The 12,851-nt window shown below is 36.3% G+C and overlaps 1 protein-coding gene across 1 annotated transcript in view; it reads right to left on the bottom strand.

Annotated features, from left to right (window-relative positions):
- Window positions 1-12,851, bottom strand: part of SNX29 (sorting nexin 29) — a 121,515-nt gene that overhangs the window by 97,347 nt on the left and 11,317 nt on the right. The window contains 4 exon segments of the mRNA XM_062503346.1: window positions 5,806-5,888; window positions 6,385-6,466; window positions 9,636-9,754; window positions 10,507-10,876. Of these exon segments, the coding sequence (XP_062359330.1) occupies window positions 5,806-5,888; window positions 6,385-6,466; window positions 9,636-9,754; window positions 10,507-10,876 (654 nt within the window).

Genomic DNA, 12,851 nt, shown 5'->3' with positions numbered 1-12,851 from the left:
CTTCATGCTAGATTTTTTTTTCCAAAACATTCCTGTGTCTTTGGCCAGGGAAAAAGTAGATGATAATTTTTCTGCCCATTCCGTAATACCCCACATTACACCTTAACAGCTAAATGACATTAGCAAGAAATGTTTCAGTAGGTCATTAGAGGGAGTTTGCACTTCATTAATTCATTATAGAAAGAATAATTACAGCATTCTACAGTAACTTAGCATATTTTATGCAACCCTAAAAATTTTTTTTAAAAATTCAAATCTTGTAGAAAAAATAGAAGTGAAATAATGAAATTTCTGGGTATTAAATACTAGCACAAGGGACCACAGTGCATCAGCCTATCTGTGAACTAAACAACTGCTCCATCAATAACAAAAATGGAATAACCCAAGAAGTGTTAGAGCATCATACAAATAAACAACACAAGCAAAAGGATCCACAGTAAGCTTTCTGTACAGTAACATTCCATAACAAAATAAAGATCTTGAACTATAATGCTGAATTGAGAATCCTCCTCAAGGACACATCAAGCCAATGGCATTTTAAATATTTTAAGTGTGCCATTAAAATATGATAGTGCACTATCAACAAGTAGTTGCTGTTGTGTCTCTAACTCTGAATAAATTAAAACTGTTGCTGCTCAGACAGGGCTCTGCACTTGCACGGGGTGCTCCCTCTGCAGTAACTGCCTGTGTGTGTACTCAGTGTTTTAATGTGTACTAATTTATTAATATTTATACAGCTAAGCTATTATAAATTGTCTTCGTTATTTCAATTTTACCAGCCTATTCAAATTGTAACCTTAACTGGCATAATAACTTAATCTTCTTTTCCTTATTCCATCCAGAATTTTCTGCATGAGTTGAGACCTGAAATTCCATCTTTTCTTGCTCCCCTGTCACATACACATACACAAGCAGAGCATAAAAGCAAGATTCTGCTAAAGACCATGGTTTAGACAGAAGAGGAAGAAAAAAAAGCCCCTTGAAACAGGACACTTTAAGTCACTTATTTATTTCCATTTGCCTCATTTTTCTGAGTCATGGAATTGACAATACTATAGAGACAACAAAGCAGAAACTCTGAATTCCATTAGCACATACAAGGCAAAAATCAATGCTTAATTTAGGACCTCAAATGCAAACACATTTTATACTCAGTATTTCTTGCAAATTTAGCTCAATTGCAGGTACCAGTGGAGGTGTGGATGAAAGCATCAACACAAACCACCAGTCTGGGCTAAGAGACCAGAATTCCAATTCTGGAATTCCAGAATTCCATGGCTGGTCCAGCCCATGCCTACCTGAGCACCAAGATTGCTCCATGGCTATAGCTCTGCTGTTTCTTCTTGAAGTGATGAGTATTAAGGAGTCATATTCTCTATAAATTACTCAAAACAAACACAAGAACTATACAGTTTATCATCAACACTTCTTTAATCTCTCTATCCACAGTAAATACAAAAGAGTAAAACATTATTAGTATTATTAAATTAGTAAAAATTTACCAAGAAAAAAGATCAGGAACCTTAATTTCATGATCTTTTGAAGCAAGGAACTGAATACAACTAAAATAAAATCATCCTATTTAATTCAGGCATAATAGTTAAAACCTTCCAAAATTGCCATTTCTTACTTTCACTTATGCTTCCTGAAAAATTTCAGCAACATGTCAGAGCAGTCAGCTGAATGCAAAAGAAATCCAGTATCACACACTGCAGCAGGCTCCCTTCAAAGCTGCCAGAACATCCCCAGTTCATGAGCTTTTGTCTGTTACACTTGCCTCCAAGATGACTGTATGATCATAACCTAATTTTTCCAGCAGACTTATAGCTCATACATTGTATAGGTTAGAAAAGGGAATAATGTTTTTTAAATGTCAGGGTTGTAGCAGCAACCATAAATTTGGCATTTTCTGACTTCTGGATTGTGCAACCTCAATCTTTCCCACCCTTCTCTTTCTTTTTTTTTTCTTTACTTTTTTAATAAAACAGTGGGAGGATGGCCAAGTATTCCTACTTCAGAAAAGTGTTTGATGTTAGACTTTATGTCCTAATTCTGAGCTGTTTTGTGCTTGATGATATTTACGTTCTTTAAAGTAGTATTAATGAAAGGCAATACTGTAATTAAGGACCAGCATTCAACACCAACATATCCAAAAGTGAAGTGATAACCTGAGTTCCATAAAGACAGAGATAAGATGATAGCTAGTGAAGTTTCCTAAGAGATGGTTTTGCAACAACTTCTTAGAAAAAGAATTCCCACATACAAACCAATAATTCCAAACCATTCCTTATCAGCAAAAAAAAAGATTAAAAAATCAAGGAATGTACTAATTAAAACCTCATTTTTTCAAATATTAACAATATTCTTTTATTGCTGAAATTAATTTGTGGTGCCTAATTACTCATGAAGTGAATACTTGCTCTAAAATATTTTTAATTCCATTCCATTCCACTTCATGCAAAATCTAGCTTCTAGAAAGCCTTCATAAGGCCACAGAGCATGAAATATATAATGCTTTGAGAAACACCTGCCAGTTTCCAGCAACCTCCAGAAAAGTCATAAGTTTCACAACTCTTCTGCTATTTAGCCAAAGACTGGAGAAGTATGATTTGCAATCACCTGTTGTGAAGAATGAGCTGTAAGTGAAATCATCCCTCAGAGTACACAAGGTCATGCAGCCTCCTCTGCAATCCTGCAGATAGAATATCAGGGTGGGCTGGGAGCAGTTTACAGGAATCTTTTTTTTTTTTTTTTTTTTTTTTCATGAGTTAAAATTTACACAGATATTTTCAGAGACAAAAAAGACTTCCAGCAGACCAGTTACATCTTAAATCAGAAGTTTGACCTTCAAAGACATAAAGGAGCTTGATGCTCCCTAAGCTGCCTACATGAACACTGCTTTTTAAGGCTTAATTTAGTGCTCAAAAATCTTGTAAATATTATCCTGTCATGTCACTATTCACAGGGCAAATTTTAGTAGGAAACAAATTGTATTGGCCTTCTACTGTGTAGAAGAGTCCTGGTGAAACCAAGTCTGTAAAGTAAACTGCAGCTTTCCTCTCCCTCCTGAAATACAAACACCCTCCCTTCACAGCTGTGCTTCCAAAGAAGACAAAAGAATTTAGCAGCTGCCAGTGACCTGTGGCAAGTGGGTTACAAAACAGGGCAGCAGCTATTTAGAGGACACAGAAAGTACAAAAACATACACCTTATTCACTGACACGACCAGGATCAAAATATAACATGGAGGTTTGATTACTCAGTGAAGTTCTTCAGTGATCATGAAAAGCTTGGGGATTTCTCAAGAATATATGAAAAAATACAGAATTATGTACATTGATACAACCTTTCCTAACCTTTGTGGTTAAGCCCAATTTTAAAAACTAAAGAAAATGATAGTGAAAAAACTAAATTACCAATTGTTTCCTAAAAATAGTACTATAATAAAGGAACCTTGTAAAGAAGAGCACAAGTAGCATCCTGCTAAAATGAAAGTTTTTGGACTTTTTTTTTTTTTCTACTGCAAAAACAAAATGGGGAGAGCTGTGCTGGTAGGACAGATTGTTCTGGTGAAAAACAATGCTGAAAATACCATCTTCCAACAGCAACTCTTGAAATAGTGTTGTCTGTGATTCAAGTACAATAAGATAAAGACAACTTTTTTAAAATCTGAAAATTATATAGTAGAGTAGATGCATAAATAGAAAACTTCTAACCAGCTTAACAATCTGCAAAGCAGGGCCAGTTTTCAAAATATGCCTGACAAACAGCAAAGCTCTGTGGATTTCCCTTGAGTGGTATTAGTCTTCTTTTAGCTGTATCTACTGCTAAGTTAACCTATACCTTACAAATGCATGGGACATAATTCAGGAAAATAATTTAAAATGGCAGAAATTTTAAATCACAGCTTCTCATAATCTAACTTTCTAGCCTGCATATCAAAAGGAATAAGAAATTTTTTGTACTATACTAATAGGTTGGAACAAAAGCAGGAAAAAAAATAAATTTTTAAAAATCCATTTCGGGCTTTGTCTTCAGAAGAAACACAAAAATCCAGTCACTGGAGACCTCACAGCTTTTCTCACTGCACTACTGCATTCCATTTTTCTTGCCTGATGTGTTACAATCAGTTGCTATGCAACCAAGCTATAAGCCTCAGCCTTTAATAATTCTTCTGCTAATTGCAATAGAGAGAAAGAGCTTCAGTGTCTGACTTTGTCATAGCACTGAATTCCTCCTGTAGAGAACCTACAACCAGTAACAACAAACTTGAAAAAAGCATTTTTATTCAACATACCCAGGATCATCTATTACAAAGGTATTCACTAATTCTATAAATGTATAGTCAGCTGAATTTTAATTATAATTATGATTATTTACTAGGTGTTCTACTGGCTTCATAGATAGGGTGGGAAGCATGTCAAACCTTCCTTTCACCAAAGCCTTCTCTGAAATAGGAAACTAATGATAGTGTGCATGCTTCTGTTGATCCTGTGTTTTCATTTCATTTACAAATTTCTAAGTATTTAAAATCTCCAGATTTTCCTTCTGTTTTACAGCTGTCTTACCTACACCGGGAAATAACTGAGCAACTGAAGGAGAACAACTGCGGCCCCTGCTGGTACCTGACTCCCCTACAAGCAGCAGAAGCTCCAGAAAACTGCCCTGTGCAATTTTCTGAGAAATAAATAAGAACAAAAGGATGTTGTAGGAATACCATCAGCAGAAAATATCTAGTGACCAAAGTACCACTGTAGTTAATAACAGCAAGTCCATTCCACACTTCAGTTGTGGCTCCTAGAAGTCTCAAACTAGTTTGCCACTTCATGACGTACAGTGCAAGAAAGGATTTTTCAGCTTTGCAAAGCTCAGTCAGCAGACCAGTGCCAGAGCCTGAAACACTGCCCAGTGAAAATGCTTTTTTCATCTCATTTAACACAGGTTGCTACAGCATTTGAATATAACTTTAGAAAATGAGATTAGAATATCTGAAGATTTCATTCATTTTGATGACTGCATTAATTGATTGCAGAAAATAATCTTGGCTGCATCACTTCTGACTTCCCAAAAGTCGTAATTTAAAACTTGTACATATTGAAATTTTTAAGAAGAAACAAACACACCCAAGAGCTTTAGGAACAAAGCCAGTTCAGTTACAGAACGTTCTGTACAATGAGGAATATAAACACATACTGGCTTACAAGCTTAGTTTAAGAACTAAGTCTTTGTTCTACAAGTGCATGCAAAGAAAAAACATCAAATATGTGATAAACAAACTGCCTCTGCTTCTATTAATCTACCTCTGCAGCAAAGACTATTTTATCCTGTCCAGCTCTGCTCTTCATACCACTGAAACATGACTGTCCTCCCCCTTAATCTTAACTCAAGTTTTTCTATATGAAAGCCCATATTTATGTTTGGAGCAATTTTGATATCCAAACCCCAGAAAGAGTGGAGTTTGTTTGTCTCTGACTCGTCATTAATGAAAACAGGCAAAATAAGCAAGACTACATCAGAACCAACTCTCGTGTTCAGAACTTGTAGAAATTCAAAGATGTTAATCAAATCATTATTTTGCATTTACCTACTGAAGCCTCATTTAATATAAGGATATATCAGCTGCAATGAAGCATAACCTGCCAATACAAACATCATTTTAGAGCAGTTATTACTAACATGACCAGCATATCAGAAATTAAGTGCTCTATGACTCTCTAAGTAGATTTTATTGGAACAAAAATAGAAAGAGTTACAAGATTTTCAAAGTTATTTCCATCAGTCTAGATTCATCAAGGAAGTACTTACTAATTGTCATGGATTCTGGCACAGTGGCTGAAGGCAACATACTGATTAAAGTATTCACTTGAGCTGGAGGACTGACTTCCACTCTAGTAATAAAAGCACAGTATAATCAATATACAAAACCAAAATCCTGAATTCAAAGCCTAATAAAAAAGCATTCCAGAAACTAGAATTGTTATCTTATTTACCCATATTTAATCAAAATACACTGGATAATCCTTCAATGTATTTCCCAGGACTCTGATTTAAGCAGACACACAAAATTTCCTGATTAAAAGGCCATGGAGAATATAGTAAAAAAATAACATAAAAACCAACATAAAACCTGTTTTCAAAACCAGGAGGCCAAGTCTGTTATTTGACATGACTAGCTGACTCCTTCACGATAATTAGGAAAAGTTCAGTGTATGAAACTATGCAAAAAGGCAATTGTAGGTTTTTTTGCATTTGTCTTTCTAAACATATGCAGAAGTACACTGATGAGTAGTTGGTTTTCCAGTTCTAAGGGCATTAGGTAACAATAAGTTGGCAGCTACAGGGTGAAGGTTTCTTTCTTTTAGGACAAACATATTTGGCACATACCTGTAAGGAAGATCAGATCTCCTTGGAACCAGTTCTACCGGATGAACAGCATGTTCATGCCCCTCTCCATTCTCCAAGTTATCTAAAGTAGAATGCACAAACATTAGCTTCCTTTTATATGAAATAAAATAAAAACATAAATACAAAAGTTAGACAGTTACACTTTTAAACAGAAACAGAAACAGTCAACTTGCTAAAGCTTTTAAACACTTTTAATTCTATCTCCAAAGTTGGCTTCTGCAAACTGACCCTGAATGCCAGCGGGATTATCAAGGCTCTTAGGAACACAGCCATCATAAAGAAATTAGTATTGCACAATTCCTCAATTATATTTGATCTGTGCAGAGTTGCAAAGCTATGAGGAGACTTCTTCTGAAGTTACTTGAGCAAGCCCCAGGAGTTGCAGCACCTCATGACACCTCATGCTCACTACAAATCTGGTTGTGAATTCCAGGAGAAGAACTTGCGGTTAGTCCCCCGTACATGAAACCTTGCAGAGACACCAGTGCTTTCTGTATTCCCAACAGAGCACCACAGCTTCTCTCTGGCTCCTTACATCTCTGTACCAACCATCAGGAATCAGACAGATGAGATATTGTTTAAAAAGCATGAATAATGCGCATCTGTCCACAGATCCACAACTGTCGGCAACAAAACATCCACATCACTGAGCCTGTCATTAAGGAAGCTCAGGTGGAAACAAACAAAAATCATGTTTTATTGATATGTTCTGCATCTCACTATGTAAGGACTACAAACTTACTGTAAGACAATCCTACATAGAACACATTTAAAAAGCAGAAATTTTAGAAAATATGTTAATGGGAAATAGAGTTATGTCAGAAAGTCTATAGAGGAGAAAATTTATTTCTGAGGCTGCAGAGTTTACTGAAGCTCAGTTCCTAAAATACATACTCCATTTTTGTTCCAAGCAACTGCATTTTGATGGAGGCTTTCTCATTTCTAGTTACATGGAGATATGATATGCCCTGACACATCCCTGGAGCACTGCAACAGATTAATACTGAAAACACATATTAACATACAACACTATAGATTATGCTATTTTAAATATATAGATATGTATGTGTGTGTTTTATTTATTGGTATTACGACCTATAAACCAAAATACTGGGTTAAACTATGTATTTTCTAAGAGGTCATTAAGGATGTTTTAACAAAAATATCAGGATAATAATGAGCAGCTGGACTGCCCTTAAAATAAGCTAATGCATGTTCCTTCTGACATCGTTCATCCAGTACAAGTGCAACTCCCAAAGTCAAGCAAACCACTGCCTAAGGCAGCTTTCAATCCCAGCATCTTGTCAGTGAAGCTGAGGAGAGGGGGCCTGGATCCCTGTGCATCCCTGTCCCTGACTGGCTGGCACTCGGGCTGTGCAATGGGCACTTAGTGCAGCCCTCCCCGCACACCTCATCAGCTCCTCCTGTTCAGAGAGCTCAGACCAGGAGAGCAGACAGTGGCGTCTGGGGGCATTTCCTAGCACTGATCTCTGGGGGCATTTCCTAGCACTGATCTCTGGGGGCATTTCCTAGCACTGATGAACTGACTCCTTTCACCAGCCCAACGCTGCACCACTCCCGCATGACAAAGAGGGACAGAGGGAGTGTGTCTGTCCTGTGCCCAGAAGGGATCTGAATGGGCCTGTTGATCATCTCCAGTAGGCTGAGCGTTGCATTCCAAACAGTTGAGAGATGAAGCAACACAGAACAAGGGGCTTTGGTGTCTTCTTAGTAAGAGTAAGCCCCTGGGACAGTAATGGATAAGATGCATTCAGATATATACAGACGTCCTCTTCGTCCATCTGCCTCCAGAACTAAGTCTTGGCTCACACTCCTGATCTTTGATTTCAGATCAAAATCGCCAGCTCATGCTCCTGGTGCCTTCTGACATCTCCTGACAGCAACTGCGAGTTCCCACTCCACACACCACCCCCCATAAACAGGAATGTATTCTTGTATTCCTGATTTCAACCTGTGGATGTTCCCCAACAGTTTCTGTTTTACATTTAAGCGACCACTATACTACAAACTACTCAACGTTTTCTAAATCCATTCCTTCATAAATTGAAAAATATGGAAGCACAAGAAAAAATTTAAAATGTTCCTTTTTTTCTTTTTTTTAACCACTGGCATTTCTTATAAGGTACATGTTTTAAAATACAGCAGAGGGCAGTGTAGCATTATTTTATGATTCACATTTTGTCACTGAACTTACACAACTGAATTAGACTTTTTCACAGGCTTTCAATCAACAATGCATTTAAACTCCTGGACATATAACGTGTATGCAAAAAAATATGAAATATTCTACAATCAAAACATTATTTGAATATCACTGACAAGTTTTTAAATGGTCACTGAAATGAGTATACCCAAAGTTCAATGTTTTATGAACAGCTAGAAAAAGGGAAGGGGTGGTGGAATGTTTCGTTTGTTTTTTGTACAGATAACGTAAAAGCATCAGGTCTTCTTTTCCATTCCTTTGACCATTTTAATTGCTTGCTTCTAAAGTTCTACATCATTCTTGAAGTGCCCCTCGCTGCATACAATACTGCAGCTGAGGCCACAGCAGAGCCAATGGAGCTTATATTTACAAATGGCACTCTCATTTATGCACAGCTCTGATAATCTGTTACTCTACTATCATCTTGTAACCTGCAGAAAACTATTTGAGGATACTGGCACATGAAAAATTATACATGAGCTGGCAACGGTGCTCACAGCTCAGAAAGCCAGCCTCAGAATAAATGATCTCTGAAGATCCCTTTCAATCCAAACCATTCTACAATTCCCATATCCTTTTCTGAGCAAGAATTTCCTAGTCAGTCATTCCTAATCCTGTATTTCAACAGTTAACAGCTTCTATTGAACTGCTTCCAGCTGCTCTCCAATCTGTCAAGTTTAATTTGAATTCAACTTCTCAAACACACTTGGAGCTTTTTGCAGCTTGGTGGTATCTAGAATTTGGATACTTTTTATACAACTATCCTAAGCTTCAATAAAATACAAGACCACATCTTAATCCCAATGCAACTGGTTTATTCTGACATTGATAACTCCCCCTTAACTAAGTAACTACTCAAATGGAGAACTCCGAGAACTAGAATAAATTTGAACTTTTTATCCCAGTTGTGCAGTATCTCCTGTGTCTATACAATCCCATTATTTCATACCAGTGTCCCATGTTAGAATAAAGGTTTGCTGAAATTCTGTGAATTCAAGTAGCCCACCTGTTTGGGAGTAAGAGCCAACAGCACTGACAGGAAATAGAACATCTGAGTCATCATTCAGGACCTGCAGAGGACTCCAACTGCATATCTGAGAATTGCATGTGACTATTTCGTGAGGCCTATTTAGAACAAACAAACAAACAAACAAACAAACAAGCCAATCTACTTATATAGCCAGCATTACTGTTCATAATGCTTATATTTCTTTCGGAGATACCACTGCAAGAAAAATCTTTATTTCACTCTGCCTGCCAGTTTCTTGGTCAGCCATACATTAATTCATTAAAGACCAGACATTCCAAAGCAGATGAGACAAGCAGTGCTTGCCTTTTTCTCTAAACAAATTTCTGTCAGAAATAAAGAAAGCATATTAGTATCTAAAATGATTCTTTCTCTCTCCATTTTTCCTGCATTGTTGAACCATCTACACTCTGATGTAATAAGCTTACTCTGTTTAAAACACACATTTTTATTGTGAAGCCAAAATAGATTTGCTATCATACTAAGAATAAGGAAACATCAAGTAGGCCACAATTATAGCCTGGCTATATTATGCCTCAGTTTTAACAACTGAGAACTTCAAGGAGAACAAGAAGTCTGAAATCTCAAAATTTGGGATTTCAGGGAAACTTAGAAGCAAAAAATCATCACTATAGTAACCTATATTTTTAAAACAGTAAAAAGGAAAAAAAAAAGAAAAAATAAAGAGGGAAAAAAGGTGGAGGCAAAGGAATAGGGAGAGAAAAAATAAAAAAAGTGAGAAAATCTACAGCTCAGTTCAACACATCTATTTGCCAGTACCTATAAAGGAAAGGGAAGGGTGGACAGGAAGCATGGAAAGTTCACCACTATCTCCTGCACCAATACTTACTTTTCAGAAGCTTCAGTTCCACTCTCTGTGCTTTTATTTCCTAATGATTTTCCATACAGCTCATCCTCATCTGCATCTTCATCATCAATGCTCTTCACATCCAGTTTCTGGTACTCATACTCTCCATTCATGAATACTGAATTGCCCTTCCACGAGTGGTTGCTTCCACTCCCATTCAGATTTTTTCCGAGAGTGCTTTCAGATGAGGACAATGCAAGAACTGAAGATCTGTCTACGCTCTCCTCTGAACTTTCTCCTGTAATCAGAGTCTTTGTGCCATCCCCCAAGTGTTGCTCATCTTCCTCTTCATCAAAAGAGATAATATTAGTCACTCTCTTCTTCTTTTTCCGATCTTTTTTGTATTTCAAATCTAGTAGCAATACAAAGTTTTACACAGTTTAGAAAAGCAATAGTATATGAAATCTGGTTTTTTTCTTAAGAGCTCAGGTACTAAATTACTGTAGTCGAGCAAAAACACTTAGATCTACATGGCATTCATTATCCTTCCATACACAGGAGCTTTTAAATATCTAATTACCAGCTTTATTTTATATGCCTTACATAATTCAGATTTTAGAAGGTATTTTGGGGATGCATTCATAACACAATTCAATTGAAAATAGAAAAAAGTTCTACAAACTCATGAAATTAAATTTAAAATAAAATGTTAGCCTTCCTGTCACTTTCTCCCACAGACTACACCTAGTGTATAATGCAGACCGGGTCTGCACAATAGAGAAAACATGAAGCACTCTCAGAGGAAAAATTGAAAAGAACAAACTCACAACACAAACAAAATCCACAATCTGCAATCAAATAGTTTTGTCTGTATTCTAAAAATTGAACAGTCAGTTTTCAGCTAATTAGCTCTTGGTCTAGAAATACACTGAAATTCTCTCTGATTACACCAGATGTATTCAGTGACAGCACTTATTTTTACACTACTACCTATTCTCACTGAACCTGATATCCACGTGAAGCTAAATGCAAAGCTGAAGCACTCCAAGAAATACCAGAAATTTACTCACCAAGACACCTCACACTGGGACCAAACTGCTTTATTTAATTCAAGTCCAGCTGTTATATAACCACAAAACACACTAACAGACTTTTTAAAGGATGTTAAAACCCTGGTTGCAAATAGAATTCCAAGAAACACAGACTTTAATAGAAACATCTGACTTGCTCTAGTGTTCCACATATAATTGCATTTGAACAAACTCAATTTTTTTAAAGTGACATTTCATTGGAAGTTGTACCTTTCATGTTCTGTATACCCATGTGCTGTACACATCAGGTACATTATGTTGTGGAGTCATATGCACCATATGGTCAATTATTGTCTTGTTTCATTTTGCAAGGCTATTCTATACTAACAAGGTTATCCCAAGTCAAGTATCACCTACGATTTTAATGTCATTTAAGTGCTATGCAGCAAAAGCTTTAACACAAGTTTGTTCTAAAAACTGCGTTTTAAGACAAAGTCTATATTAAATGCAAATAAAAAACAGATTTAATCTCAACTTCTATTCCTACCAGGTTCTCATGTGGGGTTTGTCCTTTTTTCTCAAACCAAAACAATATACTGCCTAAACGCAAACCTTGTTTCTTAATTAAAAAGCACATAAATCTTCCTGCAGTTTTGTACTTTTACAAAGCAAAGCAAACTTTTAGCTCAACTTCCAGAAACATAGATAATAAAATATTACTTTGTTAATTTTGGAAAAAAAAATATATTATGAAAATCACATTTTGCTTGACTGATTTCCAATAATAAGAGATTAAGACTTTGGGTCTTTGTTGGTAACTAACATCATACAAGCTGGTTGTAACACTAAGAACTCTAAAGGTAAAGAGTAAATGAGTAGGAGTAAATTTTCATTTTGGCAATTATCTGCTTTGCATGGGAATTCAGTTTGTAAACACAGTCACTACTTGAAGAAGATTACAAGCCAGGATTTGTATCTGATATATAACAAAAGATATACATCACCATATGTCCAACTGGCAAGGTGCCAAAAGACAACATTCAAAATGAAAAATCATTACATCACAAACTTCAAAGTATAATTTCATGCACAAGAAACTGCAATTCAGGTCACATCACCAATAACACAGTTTAGCCTCCCTCTCACAGTGATAGAAGAATGCTCAAATACACAGCCACCAACCAGTATTCACACCAAATATTTCCAGTTCCATGCATTTTAATTACACACTCAGCAGGTTTGTATGCATAGTGCACTTATTTTTAAGACTTCTGCTCTACAATAGGACATCACAATTAAAAAGTTATTTAAACACACTTGAATATTTTCTAAGTTTCTGAATGGCACTAACATTCA

This window comes from Cinclus cinclus, chromosome 16 (assembly GCF_963662255.1).
Source record: "Cinclus cinclus chromosome 16, bCinCin1.1, whole genome shotgun sequence".
In the NCBI taxonomy this organism is placed as follows: Eukaryota; Metazoa; Chordata; class Aves; order Passeriformes; family Cinclidae; genus Cinclus; species Cinclus cinclus.
Note: the sequence above shows the minus strand (reverse complement) of the source record. Positions and strands in the feature narration are given on the sequence as shown.